This window comes from Colius striatus, chromosome Z, assembly GCF_028858725.1.
Source record: "Colius striatus isolate bColStr4 chromosome Z, bColStr4.1.hap1, whole genome shotgun sequence".
In the NCBI taxonomy this organism is placed as follows: Eukaryota; Metazoa; Chordata; class Aves; order Coliiformes; family Coliidae; genus Colius; species Colius striatus.
Window position 1 is genome coordinate 74722891 of NC_084790.1, and position 23476 is coordinate 74746366.

At 45.0% G+C, this 23476-nt stretch overlaps 1 protein-coding gene across 2 annotated transcripts in view; it reads left to right on the top strand.

The window, feature by feature from the left end:
• Positions 1–2023: 2023 nt before the first annotated feature.
• The window catches only part of NPR3 (natriuretic peptide receptor 3), a 46613-nt gene continuing 25160 nt past the window's right edge, over positions 2024–23476 (top strand). For both annotated transcript variants that reach the window (XM_062018572.1, XM_062018573.1), the window contains exons 1-3: positions 2024–2999; positions 7959–8081; positions 13481–13647. In XM_062018572.1, the coding sequence (XP_061874556.1) occupies positions 2282–2999; positions 7959–8081; positions 13481–13647 (1008 nt within the window). In that variant the 5' untranslated portion in view covers positions 2024–2281. The remainder of the gene's footprint in view (positions 3000–7958; positions 8082–13480; positions 13648–23476) is intronic.

Genomic DNA, 23476 nt, shown 5'->3' on the forward strand with positions numbered 1-23476 from the left:
CAGTGTGAAGGGATGGCAGCCCTGATTTATGGGCTTACTATCTCTTCCGTTGTGTTTACACAGCTTATGCTTAAATAAGACAGCTAGCAGAGTATGGACCTCATATGTAAAATGAAAAAGATATTCTGCCAGGGGAAGGAGGGAATCAAGAGAGATCCGTCCAGATTTTGGTGTTGTAAACACATCTGTAGGGTCACCATAAAACAGTGACTACAAAGGTCAGCATTTCAAAATGTGTCTTAAGAAAATGTTTTTGCAAGCTTTGTGGTGAAGATGGCTGGTGTGTTGTATATTGTAACATTCTGCTTAATCTCTGCTCTGTTATACGGAGTCATTTACAACAAAAAATGCCTGACATAACTTACAGTACAGGAACATACAAAACCAGCTTCACCAGGGTGGATGTTTATGTAATCTTCAAGAACACTCTGAAGTTCCATTCAGTAATCAAATAAAACTACATGAAAGGCACATTTCTCAGAGATGTTACCTATCTTTGAATTTCTGAGCTTCTTTATTTTACCGGGCCCCATTAGATAAATGCTTCTGAAAGACAAAAAAAAAAAAAAGGAGATTTAAAAAAAAATGATTATTTCTGTTCATCATGTTATGTCCTGTTTTCATTCCCCTTCTCTGTTGTAATTGCACAAGCACTTCCAGTTTTCTTTTCTTTTTTGATGGAGGCATCTTAAAGGTGAGCAGATGGTCACCCCAGGAGTGCAGCTTTCTCATTCATAGACTGCACAGTGCAGGCAGCAACAAAAGTAAGTTTACACATACTGCCCTGACAACGACCTCTGTGCTGAACTAAACAAACCCCTTCTGTAAAGCCCGGAGTGTTTCACTCACCTTCTGAATGCAAACCTGGCACTCTCTGAGTAACCATAAAACATCAAACTGTGCAGCCCTGCCCAGGGTTTGGGGATGTATGCTGTTACTGGGCACAGAAAACTCCAGAGACAGACATCCTTTAGGAATTTGCTGTCAAAAAGTATCAGATACTTCAAAGCTTCCTTCACGAAACATTTTGCACATTTCGCATTGACTTCATTCCAGAACATGGGTGTCCATTTTCAGTGGACACTAACAAAATCTTAACAGCTTTATGGCCAGCAAGTACAGCAGAACATCGATACATGTAATATGCTCGGACTAGGCAGTGTTGTCTAGATAATTTTAAAAGTTATTTTTCTATTTTTTTTTCCCAAGAAAATAACGTCAGAATGGGACTTGTCTCCTTCACTGAGGAAACCTCCGCTGCTTGGGGCATGAAATTGTGTTTGACACACAGTATGAGGAAAAAACTGCATCTTGAGAACCTCTTGCCATGAGCTTTTCAAAAAGACCAGATGTCCCAGGGATAGAGGCGGGGATCAGGGATCAGTGAGAGTTCCCCCATTGAGTTATGCACGGGCACCTTTCTGGATGAAGCGATGGGAGCAGAGCAGCCCGGCTTGTACCCTGCCGCAGTACCCTTAGGGTGCTGCCTTCATCCCCCAGTGCTGACACTGCACTGCCCCGCTTTCCCCAAATCGCCCAGTCCTGCCGAGCACGGACCCCCGAGCCCTCGGTGCGGGTGAGGGGAGTCAAACGTTTCCTTACGCACAAAAGTGCAGTTTAACTAGGCTGAAGCAACACGAAAGAAGTATTTATATAAAAGAAAGCGCAATGGGATCCTTTGCTCTCTTGTCCCTGATCGCAGGGACTCGCTTGGCGGGGAGGGCAACATCAGAGCAGCAAGGTACAGGAATATAGACAGATGGGTGTGAGAGTCGCGATCGGGACCGTCACCCCGCGCAGCGCTGGCGGCCTCCGGGCGCGCAGCTCGCCCGCAGCCCCGCAGAGGTGTGCGGGCTCGGGGGTGCGGCGGAGGGGGCGGGCGGGGGGCCGGGGCTCCTCCCTGCGCACAAACCCGCCCGCCCGCGCCGCGCCGGGTCGGGCGTGCCGAGGCGCCGCCGCCGCTCCCGCCCTACTTAAGCGGGGAGGGCGCAGCCCGGCAGCCCCGCGGGGGGATCCGGCGGGGGGGCGGGCGGGGGGGTGCGGCAAGTAGTAATTATAATGATGATAATAAGCTATCTATAAGAAAACAAGAAAAGCAGAGCCGAGATGCTCCGTCTGTAACCCGCTGGCAGGGGGGCAGGTTGTGAACTCGCCAAACACCTGAGAAATAAAAAGCACGACCGAACAATTTCGAGGCGGGCGGGGAAGGAAGGCGGGCGGGGGTGGAAAAGGCGTGCGGAAAGTTTGCCGGAGCTCGGGCGTCTCGTGGGGGGCGGGCGCGATGCCGCCCTGGCTGCTCGGCAGCCTCTGCTGCGTGCTGGCGGCGCGGGCGGCGCTGGGCGGCGGCCCCGCGGGCGCGGAGGCGACGGCGGCGGCGGCGGAGGAGGAGAAGCTGATCCGGGTGCTGGTGCTGCTGCCGCGGGACGACGCTTACCTCTTCTCGCTGGGGCGGGTGCGTCCGGCCATCGAGTACGCGGTGCGGAGCCTGCGGGAGAGCGGCGCGGGTCTGCCGCCCGGTTACGCCTTCCAGCTCACCTACGAGGACTCTGCGTGCGGCAACCGCGCCCTCTTCAGCTTGGTGGACATGGTGGCCCTGCAGCGCCGCCGGCCCGACCTGCTGCTGGGGCCCGTCTGCGAGTACGCGGCGGCGCCGGTGGCGCGGCTGGCGGCGCACTGGGACGTGCCCATGCTGTCGGCGGGGGCGCTGGCCGCCGGCTTCGGCGCCAAGGCCGGCGAGTACTCGCACCTCACCCGCGTCGCCCCCGCGTACGCCAAGATGGGTGAGATGCTGCTGGCCCTCTTCCGCCACCACCAGTGGAGCCGGGCCACGCTGCTTTACAGCGACAGCAACCCCGAGCGCAGCTGCTACTTCGCCATGGAGGGCGTCCATGTGGTCTTCCAGGAGGAGGCCTTCCACATGGCCGTGCACAGCTTCGACGAGAACAGCCGACACCTCGACCTCGACGATGTGGTCCGCGCCCTCCAGACCGGCGAGAGGGGTGAGTGGTGGCAGGGTCGGGCTCCTCGGCGGTGTTTGGTGGCGGCCAGAGTCAGGGACGGGGCGCGGGGGCAGTGGGAGCAGGTACTGTGGAAGGGGATGGTCATGTCCTGTCCCCCACCGGTGGACAAACCTGTGTGTGGTCCCCACCCGTGTAGGAAATTCAGGTTGTATCCCGCCCCCACTGGGGCAGAAACTTGTGTACTATACTCACTAGTAGGAAACTTGAGTCCCGTTCCCACCAGCTCAGAACCCATCCTGTACCCACTGGTGTGTGAATCTTGGGTTCTGACCCATCTCCACTGATGAGGAAATGTGTACTGTCCCCGGTGGTGAGGGGAGCTGGGGTCCTGCCCTGTCCCCACCCCGTGAAAGCTCTGCTCCTATCCCATCTCCACTGGTGGAGAAACTTGTGTATTGTCTCTACCAGTGTGGGAAACTTACGTCCCATCCCATCCCCATGGGTGGGGAAACTTAGGCCCTATCCCAACCTGACTGGGAGCTCACTGTGATGCTGTGCTGGCGTCCGCAGGCCAAGCAACCCCTGATGGATGGGGAGTAGCTGCCCTGAGCAAAAGCTGTGCCCATTGAACTTCATTTGAGCTTTGCTTCCTGCAGTGAGGAGGGAGGCTTGCCCTCGGTGGCAGTGCTGGGAGGATTCTCAGGCATAGTAAGGAATCAGCTTTCTGCTGGCAGCCTGGGTTACCGAAAATCACCCGCATCTGCAGCAGAGCAGCAAATCTGTTGCTTATTCTCTGAGATTTTTTGCAGTGACTCTCTGTAAGTTCAGAGACTAAGCAAAGATGTTTTCTTCTCACCCTGCTGTGTCTTGCAGCAGGGATCATTTTCCCCACTGTTGGAAGCCCCATTGAGTTCCTCATAAGTAACAAATGCGTTTAGGGGAAGCGGTCATGTCGGAGGATGTGTGGCTGTGAAACCCGTGAGTGCGTGCAGTAATATTGCCACCAACTGTTAGCAAAACACCATGGAGATAAATGGCTTGTCAAACGTCTTGGAAAGTCACCTCCGGGCTGGATGAACTGGCTTTGGATTATGAAGTAGTAAAACACTCAGAGTGCTTTGGGACATGCAAACTTGTAGTTAGCTGTGTTGTAAAGTGAGATCTTGCCAATACACATACTTATCAAAAAGGCATTTTCTGAGAGAGGCTTTTACCTGCCATAGGCTTCCACAGTAAGTTACTGCAAAGATAAAAAAGATGTATTAGCTGAATGGACTGCAGGATTAAGTTAAAGATTAAGTCCTCAGCACTTCTCCAAAAGAAGCATAGATATACACAGTGTTTTGTACAGATTTTACATCCCTGGAATATTAAGGTAGCATCAAAATTGGAACAATAAAGGTCATGCCATGCATGACTGGTGTGACTGCTGTGGGCTGTGGAAGAGCAGCTTTGCATGACTGGTGTTATTTCTCTGCTGTGAAATCCTTAATGGTCCTCAGGACGATGTGTGAAAAAATGAAGGTCTGATAGCATACAGCTTTTTATTCACTGAAGCAGGTGCTTAAAATAGAGCTTTCCTAGGAGACTCTGTTTGAGTAAATATACTGACTGGAGAGAAGGAAATGTGTAACTGCTAGAGGAAACTCCTGTGTGAGAAAAGATGCTTTTTGTAATCTGTGCAAATTGTGTGTGTTTGTGTGTGTGTTCAGCTTTTGTGGTGCTATGAGTGTTATGGCAGGAGAAGCGTAGGGAGCTGTGGCTATGCTGTGGGAATATGACTGATGGCTAAAGACAGCCTCACTCCTCAGACCACAACAACAATAACGGAAGAGAGCATTACCTTCAGCCTGGGCTTAAATGCTTTGCTGGGCAGCTGTCTGCCTTACTTCTTTCCCCTTGTTGTGCCCTGTGGGATCTCCCCCCCTGTCTCACCTCTTCATTTGTCCTCTGGGTCATGCTGCTACTGCAAAATGAAGCAAGTGGGGCTCTTCAGATTCCGCTGTTGCGTTTCTGACTTTTAAGACTGACCACAGGACCCTGCTGTCACATTCATTTGGGCCTGAGGGGTGGTCTTGCTGCTCACAATATCTTTTCAGGTTGTCACAATATTATTAAAGTCATATATCCTGTGAAGGATGAACCATGTGCCTTAGTTGACCAGATGAGGTCTTGATTTCTCCTGGAGACTCTTTGGAGGTCCACCCAATGGGGCAGCAGGGCTTGTGAGTGACAGACCGTTGTCCAAGGCACTTTTAGAAATGTTTTTGTTGGGCTGGTTTTCTCGCAAGCTTTTAAGGGCTACTGTCACACTGACCATGACACAATGTCCTGAGCTCTCACTCTGCACCTCCCCTGTTTTCAGAGATTATTGGTGGTCTCACCTGAGTGGCTGGGCTTCCTTGGGCTGCTTGAGTGGGAGTGGGTTTTCAAGCAGGTACAGTATACCTGCTTGAAACACTCCAAGGGCTGAGAAATAAGCTGCCCTACCAGCTGGCCATGGGGACCTGGTGCAGCAGCTGGCCCCAAGGGTTAGGTTTCCACTGGTTGTGGGTTTCCACAGAGCTCTTGGGGATCCAGGAGGCAGAAGTACACTCAGCCATGCGTGTGTTTGCCACTAGCTGCCCTCTCAGTCCCTGGAGATGCTTCAAAAGACTCAAGTCTTGGAGCCACAGTGAAAATCCTGATGAAAAAAATAGTATGGTAAACATTAACCACTTGTCTTTAGTGCACTTCATTAGTAGCTGAGGCTCTCTTGTAGGCCTAGTTAGCAGCACTGCAGACTTGCTGCTCGAGGCTCAGGTTTACTAGTTACAAACCTGTGAGTGTGCTTAAATTCATTCTGCTTAAGCTCATATAGTCCAAGGGATGTGTGTGGCAAAGGAAGTGTTTCCTCCTTTAACTGGTGTTAAACTCTCAGTATTTGCAGGATGAGACGGTAATCCTAGTCAGTAAGTTCTGAGTATTAGAATTACTGTGGTCTATGTGTATGATACTGGAGGGCGAACACTTTGTGTGTGTTTGCACCTACACATTTGTGTGTACACAGTAGTAAGATATACAGGTGCAGATTAAAGATGCCTAATTTGCATGTTTGGAAGATTGAGAGACATGCCTGTAGTTTATTTGCTTCAAAGTCTTGAAATATGTAATCTTTGCTCTCCTGCTGGGTTAAAACCCACATCCAAATAGTTAATATTACTTCTCTTACTTTCCTTTAGAGGCTTACAAAATGTGATTTAATGCATTTTAAAGTAGAGGTTTTTTTTCCCCTCAGTCTTCTTTTTATTCTCTTTGCTCAAGGTCTCTTACTGGTGGTGTGAGAATCTCTTTGATTCCATCTAGAGATTACGATATTGTGGTAGATGTGAATTACAAGGACAAAGTCGGGAAAAACTGGGAGGGCAGCAAGGAGACGCTTCAAAAGGGAATCTCTCACCTATACTGAAATTAGGAACAGTGAGGCAAATTTGTTCCTGATGTGCATCTGGAAAAGATTTGATACAAGTTTTATTGTAAAAAACCTTTTTTTTTTTTTTCTTCTTTTCCTTCATGCTAATATACTTCACAATGGTAATGAAATGTGTTGTGCTCCATTGCTCTGGAAATTATTATATTGCTGTGCTACAATCAGTAGGGCAGAGCTATGCATGGTATAACTCTGCTGAAGCGTAGGGATGTACTGAACGTGACTCACCCCGGCAGTGCATCTGGGGCTTTGTGCCTGTGATGGCAACCAACCAGAAAATCGATGGGAGAAGATTCATTGTGTGCGAAAAGATTTGGCCTGTTTGGCCTTTTCGTTTCTTATAATAGCAAACACTTCTACCCAGAAAAGCCGAATGTGGTTTTGATTCAGTTTTATTGTTGGGGTGAAAATATTTGCGTACATTATTGTAGCTTTTGAGCCCTGCCATGCGTGACGGCGTTCTTGGAAGTGTGCGTGCGGCTGGTTTTGAATCCTCGTCCCAACAGGATCTCTTATGACGTTGCTGTAGGATATAGCCCCGAAGCACGCACTGGCACTGCTCTCTCTGATCAGTAGCTTCATATCTGTAGTCTTGTGAACCTAGGCAAAACTTTAGTGTAACATGCTAGGCATGGGAGGTGTCTCCCCATTGCTGAAGATCTCGCCTGAGGGGGAATAGTTCCCCCTACCTGGCAGGTTGGAGAAGAGAACTCTTGGCTGCAGTTGTCACAGCATGGATCATGCCTGCACAGAGCTCACTCTGCAGGCTGTGGGTTCCATTGTGACAGCAGAGCCCCTGCTTAGCTCGTGCTCCGTGGCAAATGAGACTCTGTGGTGTTGAAACCTGTAACAGCTTTTAATCTTTACCCTGCTTTTCCTATCCCTGAATATTAAGTGTCCCATTAAAAGTCACTACCTAGGCTTATTGTATAGTCTTTGGAAAGAAAGTCACATTCTGGAGAGATTTGTACCACTGTCCCTAGGCAGCTGCAAAGATGCTGTTCTCTGTTAACTGTAAAGAGTCAACAAATTCTGAACCAGATAGCTGATGTGGAGGTGAGATGAATCTCCACCAAACTGTTCGACAGAGTTGAAATTAAAATGGTAAAGTCACTGTATCACCTCAATTCTTCATCTTCAGGTTGTGTTATGTCAATAAGACACATAGAAGTAACCTAGAAGTAATGACAGAAGCTTATGTTTGCAATTGACTCTACAAATCTACGCAGCTGAAGCAATTTGAAGCCAGAACTTACCACGTGTTGCAGGAGTAAAAAAAACCTCAGATGGCACATGGGCTGTGTTTAGTTATTTTCAGAGAAGGCAAGGGAGGAGGAAGACTCTCTGTTTGGTACCTGTCTTCTGCCAGCTGTTTGGGAAATGAGCTTTGTTTGCCATTTGCCTTGTGTTTGTTGCAATACTGGGAGGACAGCTGGGGTCACTGTCTCTGGCAGTGTTCATGCTTAACAGGCCGTTCCCTGAAGTTCTTGAACTGCTTCTTATCTGTGTTTTTCATTTTGTTCCACCAGTTGTAATCATGTGTGCCAGCGGTGACACAATCAGGAACATCATGTTGGCTGCTCATCGTCAGGGAATGACCAATGGGGACTACGCTTTCTTCAATATTGAACTCTTCAACAGCTCATCATATGGTAATGTTTTTCCTGCCCAAGTATGTTGCAAAGTCTCTTGTAAGCCTGGTAATATTTTTAGATTTGTTAGCCTCAAAATATGCAGTGCGAGTCCCAGAATACACCCGTCTTTCCCCATTTGTTGCAGTTATCTTCCACCTGGGATATGGTATTGCAGGAAATAAAATGGACCTCCTGGCTTTGATTGCCACTGGGGATCTCAAGATGCCAAATACACTCTCAGAGTTACTTAGTTACTAGTAGGGGAAGCAGCACCAGATGGAGGCCTTGTTTATAGCTGTGTGCTAGTTTAACCCTGGCTGAGTGCCAGGTACCCACTAGGTTTTTTTTTATCACTCCCCCTCCTCAGCTGGTCAGGAGAGAAAGAGATATAACCAAGGGCCCCTGAGTCAATATAAGAACAGGGACATCACTCAGCAATTAGATTCATGGGCAAAACAGACTCAACTTGGGGAGAAATAGTTTGATTTATTAATGAACAATCAGAACAGAGTAGGGAAGTAAGAAATCAAAGAGAATCTTAAAACATCTGCCCCCACCCTTCTTTTATTCCCGAGTTTCTACCTCTTCCACCATAGCACTGCAGGGGATGGGGGATGAGTGTTGCAGTCAATTCATTACAGATGGACTTTGCTGCTGCTGCTTCTCAGGGGGAGGCCTCCTCACGTTTCCCATTGCTACAGTGTGGGGTTCTTCCCACAGGAGATAGTCTTCCATGAACGTGGAAGACTATCTCCTGTGGGTCCTTCCCACAGGCCACAGTTCTTCACAAACTGCCCCAACATGGGTCATCCACCAGGGAAACAGTCCTTGTGGAGCAGACTGCTCCAGTGTGGCTCCCCCATGGGGTCACAAGTCCTGACAGAAAACTTGATCCTGGTGGAGCTCCTCTCTCCCCATCACAGCTCCCAGGTCCTGCCAGGAACTTGCTCCAGGTTGGACTTCTCATGGAGTCACAGCCTCCTTCAGGCATCCACCCGCTCCGGCGTGGGCTCCTCCATGGGCTGCAGGGGGACGTCTCTCCCTCATGATCCTCCATGGACTGCAGGGGCACAGCTGTCTCATGATGGGCTGCACCACAGGGCACAGGGGAGTCTTTCTTCCAGTGCCAGAGCACCTCCTTCCCCTCCTCCACTCTGAGAGCAGGGGTATTCCTGGCTGCCTGGTGGACTGCAGTCTGTGCAGATGGCTGGAATGAGGAACTAACAACAGCCAGAGCCATGGGCAGCTGCAGAGCCTGGTTCTCCAGAAGTCACCTCTGTCCTGGGGGATCCAGATGTTTAATTTATTTCAGCTTTTGATTAGAAACTGTATCTGCAAAAGTGCTCAGCAGTATTCTGTTGAACAAAAAGGATGGAGGGGACACAGCCAGTCCAAATTCACTGGAGTGAGGTGGATAAAGTGACTGATTCCATTCCTAAGTAAAAAGGATCAGATTCATCAAATTAAATCATGACTTTAAAATGGAAGTCCTCCTTGCAGGCTGCCTTAACTAGTCTCCTACAGTAACAAGTTCATTTCAAATTGTGAACCAAGTAAGAGATAAGGAAGAAGGAAAACTTGGGTTTTTTCTTTCAATCTTTCAAGCCTCAAAAAGCTGACCAACAGGAACAACCAAATTCACAAGAGAGTGGTGTATTTTGCTTACTAAAACAGTTAATCATAAGTTAAACTCTTTTGCATAAACTTTTTGTTATCCATCTACCACCTCTGAGATTATTTGGTAGTAAAAAGTGCTGTTTGTTGAAAAGCCCTGTAATGCATGTATGTGGCTGTTTAAATTGAGAGATGTAGATGCATACAGGAGTACACATACTGCTACGTGTATCATCTAAGTTAGCTAAAGAAGCTTTACCAGGTAATAAGGAAGTCACTTTGATAATTGAAAGATAAAGTTGCAGAACAAGATCAAAGCCAATGGTTCCAATGAAGGTTTTCTTTTTGCTCAGTCGAATTTGGAGTGACTGTATCCCTTGTGGCATGAGCTAAAACTTTTGGTATTGCAGCCTTAGTCAGGACCAGAGCTAAAAGCTGAGGGTTTACCCATATGGGCAGTCATAATCACCTGCCTTTGGCTCTTCTGTAGACCCTAAGAGCTTTACAGGCTTGGCTTTACTAGAAACTACTGGCCAAATAAGTCCTGTGGCTGCTGGTGATGGATGGTTGGTTACTGCTGTGCTACTGCTGCATTTAGTCTAAAGGAGCACATCTGCATGAGAAGTGATTAGTCTGGCTGGTAGGTACAAGTCAGTGTGTGAGCTGGGCTCCTTTTGAAGTCACAGAAGAGAGGTATGCACCGTGGGAGAGCAATTTGCCTCACCCTTAGGTGTCCAAAGGGCTCAGATGAATCATCTCCTACAACTGACTGGTTTCCTTGCCTTGGCTGAGGTGAGTGCAGGGTAACTACCCTGCACCTCCAGGAGGAGAGGTGATGGGGACAATATCCTTTTGCCTTAGCACCTTCCTCATTTGAATCACAGATAATCCAACCTCCTTGTAGCTTTTCCAAGAGTTTAATGAAAGCTGTTTGTCTTCCGATGTAGTGTAGTTAGAATGTGTCAATTCCTGACATTTCTAGGTAATGATTCTTTTAAACAGAATTTTCTGTTTCTTTGTGGATGTGTTTCTGTGAAGAGTGAAATGACTGTGCATCACAAGTCCATTTTGTGCAGATGGTCATCACATGTGGAAAGCAAGCATAAAAGAGAAATGTAGAGAAATTTCACCCCAGTTCTTTCTTCCCAGCTCCTGGAAATAATTGGTTTTGTCCCTTATAAAAGATACAAAATCTAAGAGTGGGTACAGCTGGCAAATTGGCACTTTGCCTTAAAGTTCAGATGACCATGTTGCAGTTTCTTGTTGCCCTGTGTTCTGAATATTTTTAGTTTTTCAGAGGAGCAAACGTATTAAATGCCAAGGCTGCAATAATTGCCTGTTAAGTGCTGTGGCAAGACAACCTCCTGCAAAATAATCCATGAAGGAGTTTAAATATGTAAATCATTCCAGGAACGCTGTTATGCAAGTATGCGTTCCCTGCTCCCAATGTCAGGATTTTTAAAAATAAATACATGTTACTCACATTGTACCAGCACTACTATTTTTAGGGGGGTCTAAAGTCTCACTCTTCAGTCATCTCCATCTAGAAATGCAAAGCTAGAGAGAAGCCCTCAGTACTGCAATCTCTGCTGTACCTCTTGAATACTGCACTTCTGAAATGCAGGTACTCAGCTGAGGCAGAGACTTTTCAACTTCTGTCAGGGCTTGTACCTTCTTTTAGGGAAGCTAGGAAGATGTACTAGCTTACCATTGCCAGGTGTGTATTTCTTTCTTTTAGAAAACAGTAAAACAGACAGAGTGCAGGCACTAAAGGGAAGAGTGCTACCTCTGAGGGCAAAACTAGATGGTGGGATGTTAATTGCTTTCCAGAGTTTCCATGAGATATGATTAAGAGTGTCCTGGCATAAGTAATTTTGACTGGTGAAACTGTGTATTGTGAAAGAAATCCCTAAACCACTGTAGAGATGCCATCCTGAGAGAATCAAATAACTTCTAAAAAAATCAATAAATTAAGCACTAGCAAGGTTGATGATATTCATAAAGATTGCAGTCCTAGCTGGTGCTGAGCTGTGGTAAATTGAGGCTTTCCTGGGGTAGAAGAGAGAGGTAAAAGGGCCTGTGCCACACACTTTGTGCTGGGAGTGACAGAATCATGCAGTTGTTTGTTTTGAAAAGACCTTTAAGATGATCGAATTGCACCACTAACGTAACATTGCCAAGCCTAGCACTAAGCCATGTCCCTTAGCACTTCATCTACACAGCTTTTAAATGTCTGCAGGGATGGTGACTCCATCACCTCCCTGGGCAGCCTATGCCAATGTCTTAACAGCCTTCTCACTGAAAAAATTCTTCCTAATCTCCAATCTAAGCCTCCCCTGACTGTTTCCTCTTGTCCTATCACTCCTAACTTGAGAGAAGAGACCAACTCCCATCTTGCCACAACCTCCTTTCAGGTAATTGTAGAGAGTGATCATGTCTCCCTCAGCCTCCTCTTCTCCAGGTCCCTCAGCTGCTTCTCATGAGTTTTGTGCCCTAGAGCCAAAAGCAGCAGAAGGACAGACTTTCCCTCCAGAGAAGTGCAGATCCTTCATTCCTTCTGCTGTGCTCTCTGAGGCAACAAACCAGTTCTCCAGTTGTATTTACTGGGGTACTGGAGGACAAAATGTAGGCTCTGTGTTCATCTGCTGCAGAAAGACTGAAGTGATCTGTCCATGAATATGCTCTTGCAGGCATGTGAAGCAGCTGGTAGTGCTGTGCAAGTTGCACCATGGGTTTGTTGCCTGGACTCTATCTCTGCTTCCTTCTTTTGGTCCAAATGACTCCATGGCCTTGACCCAAATATAGCAACCACAGTGTCTCTCATCTCAGGGTCTTATATGCCTCCAGGTCAACTTTGGGAGCTTAGTGTTAGTCTGGACTAATAAAGCCACAATGAAGTTTGTTACTGTTGTTTGAAAAATAAAACAGCGGTCTGGCTTTTGATTATTTGTAGGCATTTAAAGACACACTGCTTAAGGCTAACACTGTTCCCTCTAGGCTTCTTTTAGTTAACATTTATGTAGAATAGCACAAAACCCGATCCAGGTCAATTTGATTGTCTCCTTTGGTTTTGGGAAGCTTTGGATCCGGGTCTCAGGACCTGCTAAAGTCAGGATCTGTTAGGCAGAAGGACTCCTCTGCTAGTTAGTGACCAGTCAGCTGTCCTGTGTTTTAAACATCTGATGACTTTACTGGTGGTCTGAGTTAACAGAACACATGTGAGTACAGCGTAGACTCAGCATCCCAGTTTATGTCTAAGTGTTTCTTTTCCATTAAGAGCAGGTTGGTCTGGCAGCCACTGCACACATGGTTTTCTCCTTGACCACAGCAGGAGAGCAATGGGAGAAGCCATTGTACCATCTGCCTCCCATTCGAGATGGTGATCATACTATTGACTTTACTGCTGCCTTTCTGACTCTCCAAGAGTGTCGCTGGTGGAGTGATGTGTAACAAAAACTTTGTGGTCAAATCCTCCCTCACTTGTTCTGACTTAAATATCTCTGTGTTTGAGATCTGGCGCATGTGTTTTGATCCGAGATGTCTTCTCACGCTTAGACTTTATCCCACCCTTTAAAAATAAGCAAGCTCGGTATGGGAGTAAAGTTGTCCTTCTGTTTGCACGTTTACTTCCCACCATCCGTTCCTCCCTGCCTGGCTTCCTGAACATCTTGGAGCAGGTTCAGTTCTCTTTTGTGCTTTGCCATTTCCCCAAGCTGTGGGAGAGGGGACTTCTGGGTAGAAAATGAAGGCAATCCTGTAACAGCACCTCATTTGGACTTGTACATATGCTTGTTTCTTCTTAGGAAATGGCTCTTGGAGAAGAGGAGACAAACATGACCTTGAAGCCAAGAAGGCATACTCATACCTCCAAACCATCACTCTGCTGAGGACCGTGAAGCCTGAATTTGAGAAGTTTTCACTGGAGGTGAAAAGTTCTGTTCAGAAGCAAGGTCTGCAGGAGGATGACTATGTAAGTACTTAATGACTGGCTTTATGTTTTTAGCATCTTCAAAACTATGCTCCTAATTAAAACAGAAGTAGCAGTGACACCTTCCTCACCAGGACAGAATTGCCCGGATTTAGCTGCAAACTTGCGCTGTTGCTTATGTAATCTCTTCCTCCTGCTCTGGGCTTTTTTTGGTGTGTGTGTATCACACAGATAGTGAGAATAGACCTGGTCTAGGTGCATTATGTCTGTGTATCATCCATTATCTGCGACCAGCTGTCCTGTGCTCGTCCCCTTGTTCATCAGCACAAAGGTTGGGGAAAGCCAGATGGCCAGGTCTCTCTGCTTCTCCCACCCAAAACTTGTCTTTTTTTTAATTCACAGAGAACCTATATTTTTCCTTTTTTTTTTTTTTCTCATAATCTTTTTTTGTGGTAGAATGAAATCTCAAAGTTCCACTGTCTGTATTGAATCTGATGAAGTTTTTTGTGGTGTGACTGAGAAAAGTGGTCTTATTTCCCATCTAAGAGTATTTAGATTGTTGCTGTTGTTTATTTTAAGCTCTCTAAAATATCAGTACAGTCCTGGTGAGTTTTTTCAAGCCTAGGGGCATGCTACTGTCCTCCAAAGATGGATATGGGAAAGTATGTCTTTAATCTCTCCAAATGTAGGAGGAAGATGCCTCTGAGCTACTGCCACTGCTTAGCTCTGATGCTAAGCAAGTTCATTTGGCATCTTCATAGAAGAATCTTCTGTGAAAGCAAGAATGTGTAGCACATACCTATAGGGACTTCTACATGCTGGTACAAGTACTTCCCAGACAGTCAGCCTTCCCCATGATGGGGAGTAAGTTTTCCACAGATGCTTATAACGAGAAGAGGGCTTTAGAGAGTCAGGTCAGTCTTCCGCTGTAGGAGATGAAAGCTAGGAGTTTATGCCTTAAACTCGAGAAAGCAACCCAATCCTTCCATTGTCCAGCTCACACTTAGGCACCTCGTCTCTTTGTTTTAAGCATTGTGTCTCTCAGAGGTGGAGGCATAATCTTTAGTTTGAAGCACAGGCTGATGAACTTGAGTGTTGTGGCGATAAATGACCTTTCCTGCAGTTTCTCACATAACTTCAGTTCTCTTTTAGAACTTTGGCTTCTTAAAACTTTAATAAATGCTGTTTAAATATTTGTCTTGACATTTTGAGTTGCATCAGTTGCTTATATTTTTCTTTTGAAGCTTTCAGTCTAGGCAGACAGAAATAGTCTTATGTTGGCATTCTTTGCCTTGAGTTAGTGGAGAAGGCCCACCTGTTGAGTTCAAGGTGCTGCTGTATGAATAACCTGTGACATGAGTTTTGAAGAAGGCATGGGATTGTAATTTGTGCTCTTCCTCCCTTTCCCTCCATCTGCCCTTTTGCAGGTGTCACTTAGCAAGTTATGTACGTTGAAAATCTACCATATGCTTTTGGTTGTGGTTGCTGAGAAATGTGATTTTGAGTATTACAGATGCAGTCATCCGCAGTACTGTGGCTTTTTTGGTCTGAGCAACGGGGCGTTTCCCCAGATGATAAAAATGTTTGAGCTGCTGAGAGCTCAGGGTGCTGTTCATGGGTGGTTTGTAGGCAGGAGAGGTGGTGCTTCACTGTTCTTTAGGATGGGGACCCACTGCAACCCCTATACAAGCTCAGCATTGATAGGTGCTACACCCTGTTATGGTCAAGCAGAAGCAGACCCTGGAGAGAGCAAATCCCCCTGTGCCAGCAGGAGGGAGATTTTGCAGGCTGAAGTGTTTGTTGGGGAGATTCCTTGCAGAGCTACATGCCCACTGCCAGAAGTCCTCTTTTCTCTTTGCTAATGCCATGGCTGTTTGTGCAGTCAGCCATCTGTGCTGACAGTGTTCCTGGCTGTTCCAGGGCAGCTGTGCGAGTGCCTGGCTCCCTACCTTGTCCTAGACTACCTTCTGCCTAGCTCTCAGAGCTGCCTCTCTCTATCTCCCGTTCCCACCTGTGATCCAGAGATTTTCATCTTGCTTCAAGCACTCCCTCACTCCAAAAATGTCAGCCTTTGCTGGGGCTGTGCAGTGGCTGACACTGCCTCTCCTACTCTCCTTCCTGCTCCTCCTTTCCCTCCTGGCTTTCTGCATGCTTCACAATCTCTTCTTGTCATGGCAGAGAGGAGACTTGTGATCTACGTACATCTGGCACAGCTTCCTGACATCCGAAACATCAGTCCTTGAGTCAGGACTCGGGAAGCTTGTGGTGGAGACTACAGTGGTCTGGGGCACCCTGTGGAGGATCTGTAGATCATGGTTAATGGGGAAGGACGTTTGGTTTCAAATACAGAGTGTGCTGGTATTACAGAGATGCTTAACTTACCTAGATCTCAGCAGAGAGTTCCCTACCTGCTTTCTCACAGCCTCCTAACTCAATAGGAAATAAAACTTTAAGAGGAGTAGCCTTGAGTTGAGCATAGCAAAACGTGTTAGCTATGTTACTTTATTAACATTGTGTGGATTTAACTATTTGGCTTGTTCTTCATCGTTTATGATGAGTTTTGTGTTTCCTCACTTCAGACAGTGGACTTGAAGTCAGTGTTTCTGCTTCTCTCTCTGGATTTTTTCCAGTGTCATGGGAAAATGAGGCCCTGGGTTCACTGTCTAAATTATCTTTCAGTGATCCTAACTCAAACAAAAGTCCCTAGTGCTGCCATTTTGTCCTGGCCTTGTGCCAGCACTAATCCTAAAGGCATTATTATCTACCAAAAAATAATATAATAAAAAATGGAAAATAAGCAGCTGACAGAAGGAAAGATAAAGGAGATGGAAATGGCAAAGTCCTAAAGCAGCAGCTGTGCAGTTGCCAGATGGAGAACACATACGGCCCTTGGAGGAGTAACAGGTCAAAGAGTGTTGGCCTTCTTCATCTCCAGTTGTGAAATCACACAGAAAAGAGAAAAATGTGTTCTGGGTGCATGTTTCTCAGGTTAGAAATTGCCATTATTTCTGCACAGGTCTTATGCTGGAGAAATGGGAAAAGTGGTGGAATGTGTGTCTTGTTGATGAGCAAGGAGGTATGCAAAAGGCATTTCTTAGACTCCTTCGGGAATCTCTTTTGTTAAGGAAGAAGCTTCCTTAAGCATCTTTTTAACTAGACAGCCTCAAAAGTAAGAATAGCAGAGAGGTTTTGAGAAAGCATCTTAGAAGTATTTAGATAGGTAGTAGTTGCATAGGGTGGGACTGAAAAATGATGTTCTGTCTGCAACATCCCGTTGCAACATCCCATTGCAACAGCTGCCTGAGTCCGTTAGCAAATGTTATTAGTCTGCTTGGTTACCCCTTCCAGAGTCTGAAAGCAGTTACTGTCATGTTAATGTAATCTGGAGAGCTGTGTGCTGAAGCATTGGATCTGCTCAGCTCTCATTTCAGTGTTCCATAATGTCATGATTTTTGTTTTTTCCAAGACACATCCTGTAGTTCTGAGAAAGCCTGATCATTTTATTTCATACCTGCCTGGAGACTGACTTCTCTGATAAAACAGCCAAAAAGTGAGATTTTTTTTTTTCCAAAAATGTCAAGTTCAGTCATAAGGACAATTGAATCTACTGCTGCTGCACAAATTACAGCGGTTTTCTCACTTATGTGATATTAATGCACTACCAGGACGTTAACATCAACGTATCCTAGTGTCTATAAACCAGTTGAGATCCTTGGTTGAGTTGCAAAACAGAGGACAAGCTCTGCCTGCAGACCTATGGCCTAGGAGAGGCAGACAGCAATGGGAATTGCATGCATTTACTTGAAGGAAGAATTTGAAACCCTCTGAACTGGTGTGTGAATAACTCCCGACAGATACTGTAGTTAAAACATATTTATGTATAAATAGTGTTTCAGGCAAAGTATATGCATAAGCCGTTCTCATTAAATAATGCCCAAAACTTAATGAATTGGTGGAAGGCTACAGTTTGGAAGTTCTTAATGCACCTTCTGTTCCTGAGTCAGGCCCAGAATGCAATAAATGCTTTTTGTATGCCCAATCCAGTATTCTGAGCTGGGATGATTTTACAGGGATATTTGCTCTTCTGAGGTCACAGACCACCCATGGCTTGTTTTTTTCTTCTCATTTAAAAGATGAAAATGTAACTAATTAAACAAATAGTTCTGCTGTGTTCAGTACATGGCAGCATTGTTTGTGACGTGAATGTGTGGGCTTTCTGCTACCCACAGCCCTTTTCACATTGAAAGTGAGCAACAGGAGAAGGAAACTGGAGCCCGATCTGCCTGTAAAGTTATCTCAGTGAAAGAATGAGCTAAGTAGTTGAATTAGATCAGTGAGATGCAACTACCTATTAGAAAGGTCAAGTCTGGTTTATGTTACGTTTTCAACCCTCTGGAGTGAGAAACAGCCCGCATAAGAGCAACTGTTCAAGCACCAACAGTTAACTACAAAAGCTACGTGGGAGGTAGCTGTGCTCATAAAGTTTTATCATCTCATCCATAATATCCATGCCAGACTCTTCCCCGTGTGTATTCTTTACGTCAGCCTCTTAATTAGGATTGTACACCAGCTAAGATAAGAGTTGGGAGAAGCAAGCAATTCAATCATGACACTGAGAGAGACACTGAAAATGTAGCATATTCAGCAGTGTAAGTCCCACTTGCCTTTTCAGGCACAGGCAAGATTAATGACAGGCTGGCTTTTGTATCTCTTCTAACTACACCAGGACTGAAAAGAGGTTGGGGGTGATTTTTGTTTAAAAAAAAAAAAAAAAACCCACAAAACCAACCCAACCCTGCCAGGGAGTAATTTGTTCAAATGAATGAGTCTATTCAGCTGCTGGAGTACTTTGCTAATTGTGTTCAAGAGAATAAAAGCAAACCACCAGCTGCTTTCAGCAGCCAGAAAAAATGGGTTCACATGCCAGCTTATTAATGAGATTAATTCTGTTAGTAAAACATATTTAGGATTTTCGTGACCAACCCTTTACCCCTTAGAATTAATGAGAGTTCCTTCAGTTTCTGTAAGAGCAGTGTTGAACTAAATTTCATGAATACAGCAGCCAAGTTTTTTTTTTGCTGAAGTTAATGCTTTCTCAGTGATATGAAAGATTTGTGTCATCTGAGTTGATATCTTAGACAAAACTGCGGCAAAATAATATGTTATTGGCCATTAACAGGTGTCATAAAAGACAGCAAAATACGTAATTTTTATTCCCTCTTCCAGTGAATTTCTGATTTTACTTTTCCTAGCCTTTCTAAGCATATTTTTGAAACTTAAACCATGGAGGGGATAGTATAAAACTGAAGGTATATCTGAAAATAGCAACTTCTGAACTCTTTGGGAATGCAGGTGTTTAGAATTGATCTTCATGTATATGTTTGTTTTCCATAGCTCCATGTTTTCACTTGCCTTTCGCAGATACTCATGTTCCACTTTACTGAACAGACACCCAAATGTTTATGGGCAAGAAGTACTTGCTAGAAATACACCCTATTTTACGCTAATAAAGTATGAAAAATATGTCTTCCAGCAAAGTTCATAACCTGGTTTTGGTTTTAGTGCCTCTCTGTGCCATTTGCATTGCTAATAATCCAAAGCTAATTTGTCCCCTTGAAGTGTTGTTTTTCTGTACATTCATAGGATTTTTTTATACTAGTATTAAATGGTCCTCAGGTTTGGCTCTGAGGTGTTTCAGTGACGGCAGGGAAAGACCATATATCTTAATTTGCACAAAATAACACTTAAGAAATGAAAGACCTGTGTTAACTGACTTTCTATGAGCAAATAACTTCTTGTTCTCTGAGTAGCTTATGAAAAGAACACTTGGATCAAACCTGACTGAGACAAACAGTTCAAACAATTGGAGAATTTGATAGTAGCGTGGCAGGGGTTGGAGGGAAGGAGATGTGTTTTGGTTTCTTGAGGGGCATAAAGGAAGGACAACTCTTTAAGGTGAGAAATGCATATTCCTTGTTTGAGAGCTCCAGAAATGGTTCAGGAAAGTTTTTCTGTACTCATTTGAGCTACTCATAGGGTGAAAATGATAGAGCAAGGCCCTAACTTCATGATGTTGAAGTGACAAGCCTTCCTGAAAGAACAGTAGAGATGCCAATCAGTAACACAAGTTTGTGATCTCTTGCAGCTTTAGCACATTAATTTCTTACAGCAGAGTGCTAGTAGGATAAGCACCCTAAACCTGGAACAACTCTTTTAATGCTGAACCCACGGCTGAGGCAAGCCACCCAGGTGTGTGAGTGTTGGCAGAGGTGGCATGGCAGAGCATGGGGGTGGCAGGGCTTGGATGTACTCTGCTTGGGCAGAGAGAGATAATAAGTGCACCATGCTGACAGCTCTGTTTTTTTTTTTTTTTCTTTTTCAATGGCTATTAAGCAGTTTCTCTAATGTGGAGGAGTTGGTGAAGTTGGCCTGTAGGGACGGGCTGCGTAAGGGCAGCAGTGTTCTGGTGTGTGCAAGGAGCCATAGGAGCCCACAGGAGGATACTCCCAGCCTTCCTTCTCTTTTTAGTAGATTTCTGTTTTTCATTAGGAAGAAAAGCCTGACACAAAAGTCAAAAGGTTTAGTCTGCTCTGAGAAGAACTAATATATCAAAGATAGATTGAAAAGACAAGAACTGTCTGTGCCCCAGAGCATGCGAATAAGAAGGCCATGAGAAAGGGATGCGGGATGATGGGAGGAGGGTAGGTGAGAAGCTCCGGGCACCCTTCATTCATAGGCTAGGAACAAGGTGATATTCAGTAGGTAGGAGGACATTTATGTTTGATGGAACACACATTTGTGTCATGTGTCCAGTTAGCTCGCCAGACTGCAAAGTACTAAATACCTTAGAAAGCAAAGTCAAGCAGGATCACAGGGATCAGGCAGACAATAATAAAGCAAGAAGGTAAGAGATTTTAACCTTACAAAGAGGCTCTAAATCCTCAGCTTTTGAGGTGTTAACTACCATGCTGTTGGGGGAGGGTGGGAGCACACATTCCAGGTGTGTAGCTGGAACGTTTCTGCCTGCTGACAGGTACACATAAGTATCTTTTAAAATATCTGCTGTATGTCTGCTTTCCTATGCTTGTGGGATCCTTGTAGGTGTGCTGACAAAGGGAGGATGGTTAATCAACCAGCTGCACATACTTCATCAGATAGCCAGTATCTGAAAGAAACAAAACCAAGTAATTATTTTTTAAATGATTTGGAATGTAAGCGTGATTAATAGCAGCCTGAGGGTTTGCGTTAGTTCTGTGCCATTAAGGTTTACAAGTTCATGTGCCCGTTTATCCTGGTATTTAATAAAAGGATCATTTGTCATAGCAACCTCAGCCTCAGGTGGGCTCTTCTGGCAAATGATTTACTTCCAGCCCAGAGGTACCCGAGGTGTTGGCAGGTCATCCCTCTACTCCTGGATTTCAGCCCCAGAGTGCAGATCCCAGGACGCCCTGCAGACGGGGCAGGGGAAGGGTGAAGTTCAAGTTCCCTCAATGCAGGGGTTTGATCCTGAATTTCTCTCATGCTAGCACAGCAGTTGTAGCCATGGGGCTTTGAGATGAAAGGGGCAGGAGATTTGAAAACTCTGACTCCCTGTGGGGTTTTTTGACTGCATCTCCATGCAGCAGCAGTTTATTTCCTGCCCCTGTGAAAGTAACAGGTCATATCTATCCCTCATTCCCCACTTCCTCTGCTGGCAAGGGTGAGACAGGGTGCTGGTGCTTATGAATCCTGGTTTTGTGTGCCTAATTTTTGCCTGGTACTGAATAAGGAGCTTAGATGACTAATCCCAAATCGGAGCATAGTTTTGAGCTAAGCACCACTTTTGGCTGAGCCTCTAAACGATCTGTATTTATCCAGCCCTTAAGATTGTATTTAAAGAAAATGCTCTGCTGGGGAGCCTTTGCTGTAAAGCAGAAATCAGATAGTCCTTTCATCAGAAAGCTTTTTGCCCCATCGAAGACTTCAGCAGCCCACCCTTATACTATTTATTCACCAGCTAGTGTAGCACAGGTAAATTTGGTTTGAATGTGTGAGTTTTCTCAACAGTGATAAAGAGATTTTTCTCTGAGTTTTGCATGAGAATTGATGTAATCTTGACAGTTCTTATTATAGAAATTAAAATATTTCTCTGGTTTTTGTGGTTTGGTGATAGTGTTAGAAATGCAGAACTCAGAACAATTGCACATTGTACAAGTATAAACATTTAACAAAAAATGTCTTTCCTGTTTGTCCTAGCTCTGCATTTATTTAAACCAGTTAGCTTATTTTAGCAAGTGGAACTGATTTTTTCAGATGAGTGACTGTCACCCTGAAAACTGAAATAGGTTCCTGCTTGAAAAACAAAGTTGCCTCCTGACCTTTAAAACTTCAATATCTAATGAAAGGAATGTGATTCTTTCTTCTTTTTTTTTTTTGTTTTATTTTGTTTAGTATTTGTTTGTCTGCAGTTAAAATGTCCCAACAGTTGCATAATGCTAACTTAAAATGTAAGCATTCATTGCAACTGTTTAACAGGTTCTCATCACACTACCAATGGAATTCGTAGAAAAATCTACTTAAAACAAATGTGTTTTAATTTCTGTGTGTTTTCGGCTGAAAAGAGTAATTTCTTTAATCTCTCATCTGTTTCACTGCTGTCATTAGAAGTATGATTTCCAAACATAGTTTTGTAACTCATCATGTGAATGGCTGCACAGTTTGTTAGATGGCACTAAATCTTAGAATAGTAGAATGATTAATTTTTAATTGGCAGCTATACCTTTTACATTGAGATCCCTTTCATAATCAAGCAAGGATGATATAGTGCTGCATGCTACAGAGATCCTTTGCATTTTTCTTGAGTTAGAGTTGTGTTATGAACATGGGGAGGTGGATTTCACTTTTACTACAGACACATTAGTACATTCTCGGACTCTGTTCTGTTCCTTGATTAGTAGCCTGAAGCCCTTTAGAGCTAAGTGATGTAGGTGAATAGTACGTGTTTAAAGTTTACATAAACGAAAATTTCCCTAAATGATTGGTCTGTAGGTAGTTCACCTCTAATACAAAACAATATTGCTTCTTAGCTATGTCTATTGCACTGCTTTGAGACCAATACTAAATAGTAATACACAAACAAAATCCACAGAGGGGTAAAAAGACTGGTGCCAGCTTGCAAAAGGAATCAGTGAGTGCTTTGGATAGAGCCAGGAATAAATCCCACAGGTTTGCAGGGCAAAATCTGGTCTCAGAGCTGCTCCCCTCCTGGTTCCTGGAGCAGGGTGTTTTTCAGCACATCCCAGTCCTTTTGCTGCGCTGTTGGAGATCTGAGGGAATCTGAGACCCAGTGGTGTCAGGCCATGGTTTTAATCCAAAGTTTGTGCAAATCAGTGATGGTAAGAGTCTTTTGACCTGACCTGAGTGTGAGTAAGGTTCTAAACCTGATTGTGTGGCAGGTCCTGTGTCCGTGTTTAACGGAAGGAGCAAGTTTTGTCCGTGTCTTGAAAGTCTTTTGCCTGGCCCATTGACAGCAGGCGCTGGGGGTTTAAAACTGTCTTCTAGGTAGACACAGGAGAGTGTTGCAAGCAATAAATGAGGAATGAACAGCTCAGTGGGGTGGAGGGGTTCCTACATGCTCTTGTATCTCAGTTGTTGCTGTGCCCTGTCATGTTTTAGCTGATGTTTCACAGTGCAGCTCGCTTGCAGCCTGAGACTGAATGAGTTTCTGCTTCAATTATCCACTGAGACAAAAGAGCATCTTGTGGCTGCACCAGACAGATGATAGTGTATAAATCTACCAGTTTTTCAAGAATGGGGGATTAAGAAAAACAAGAGGGAGAGCATGTAAAGCGAGAATAGGATAGAAGAGCAAAAGAGCTGACTTTGTGGTTAA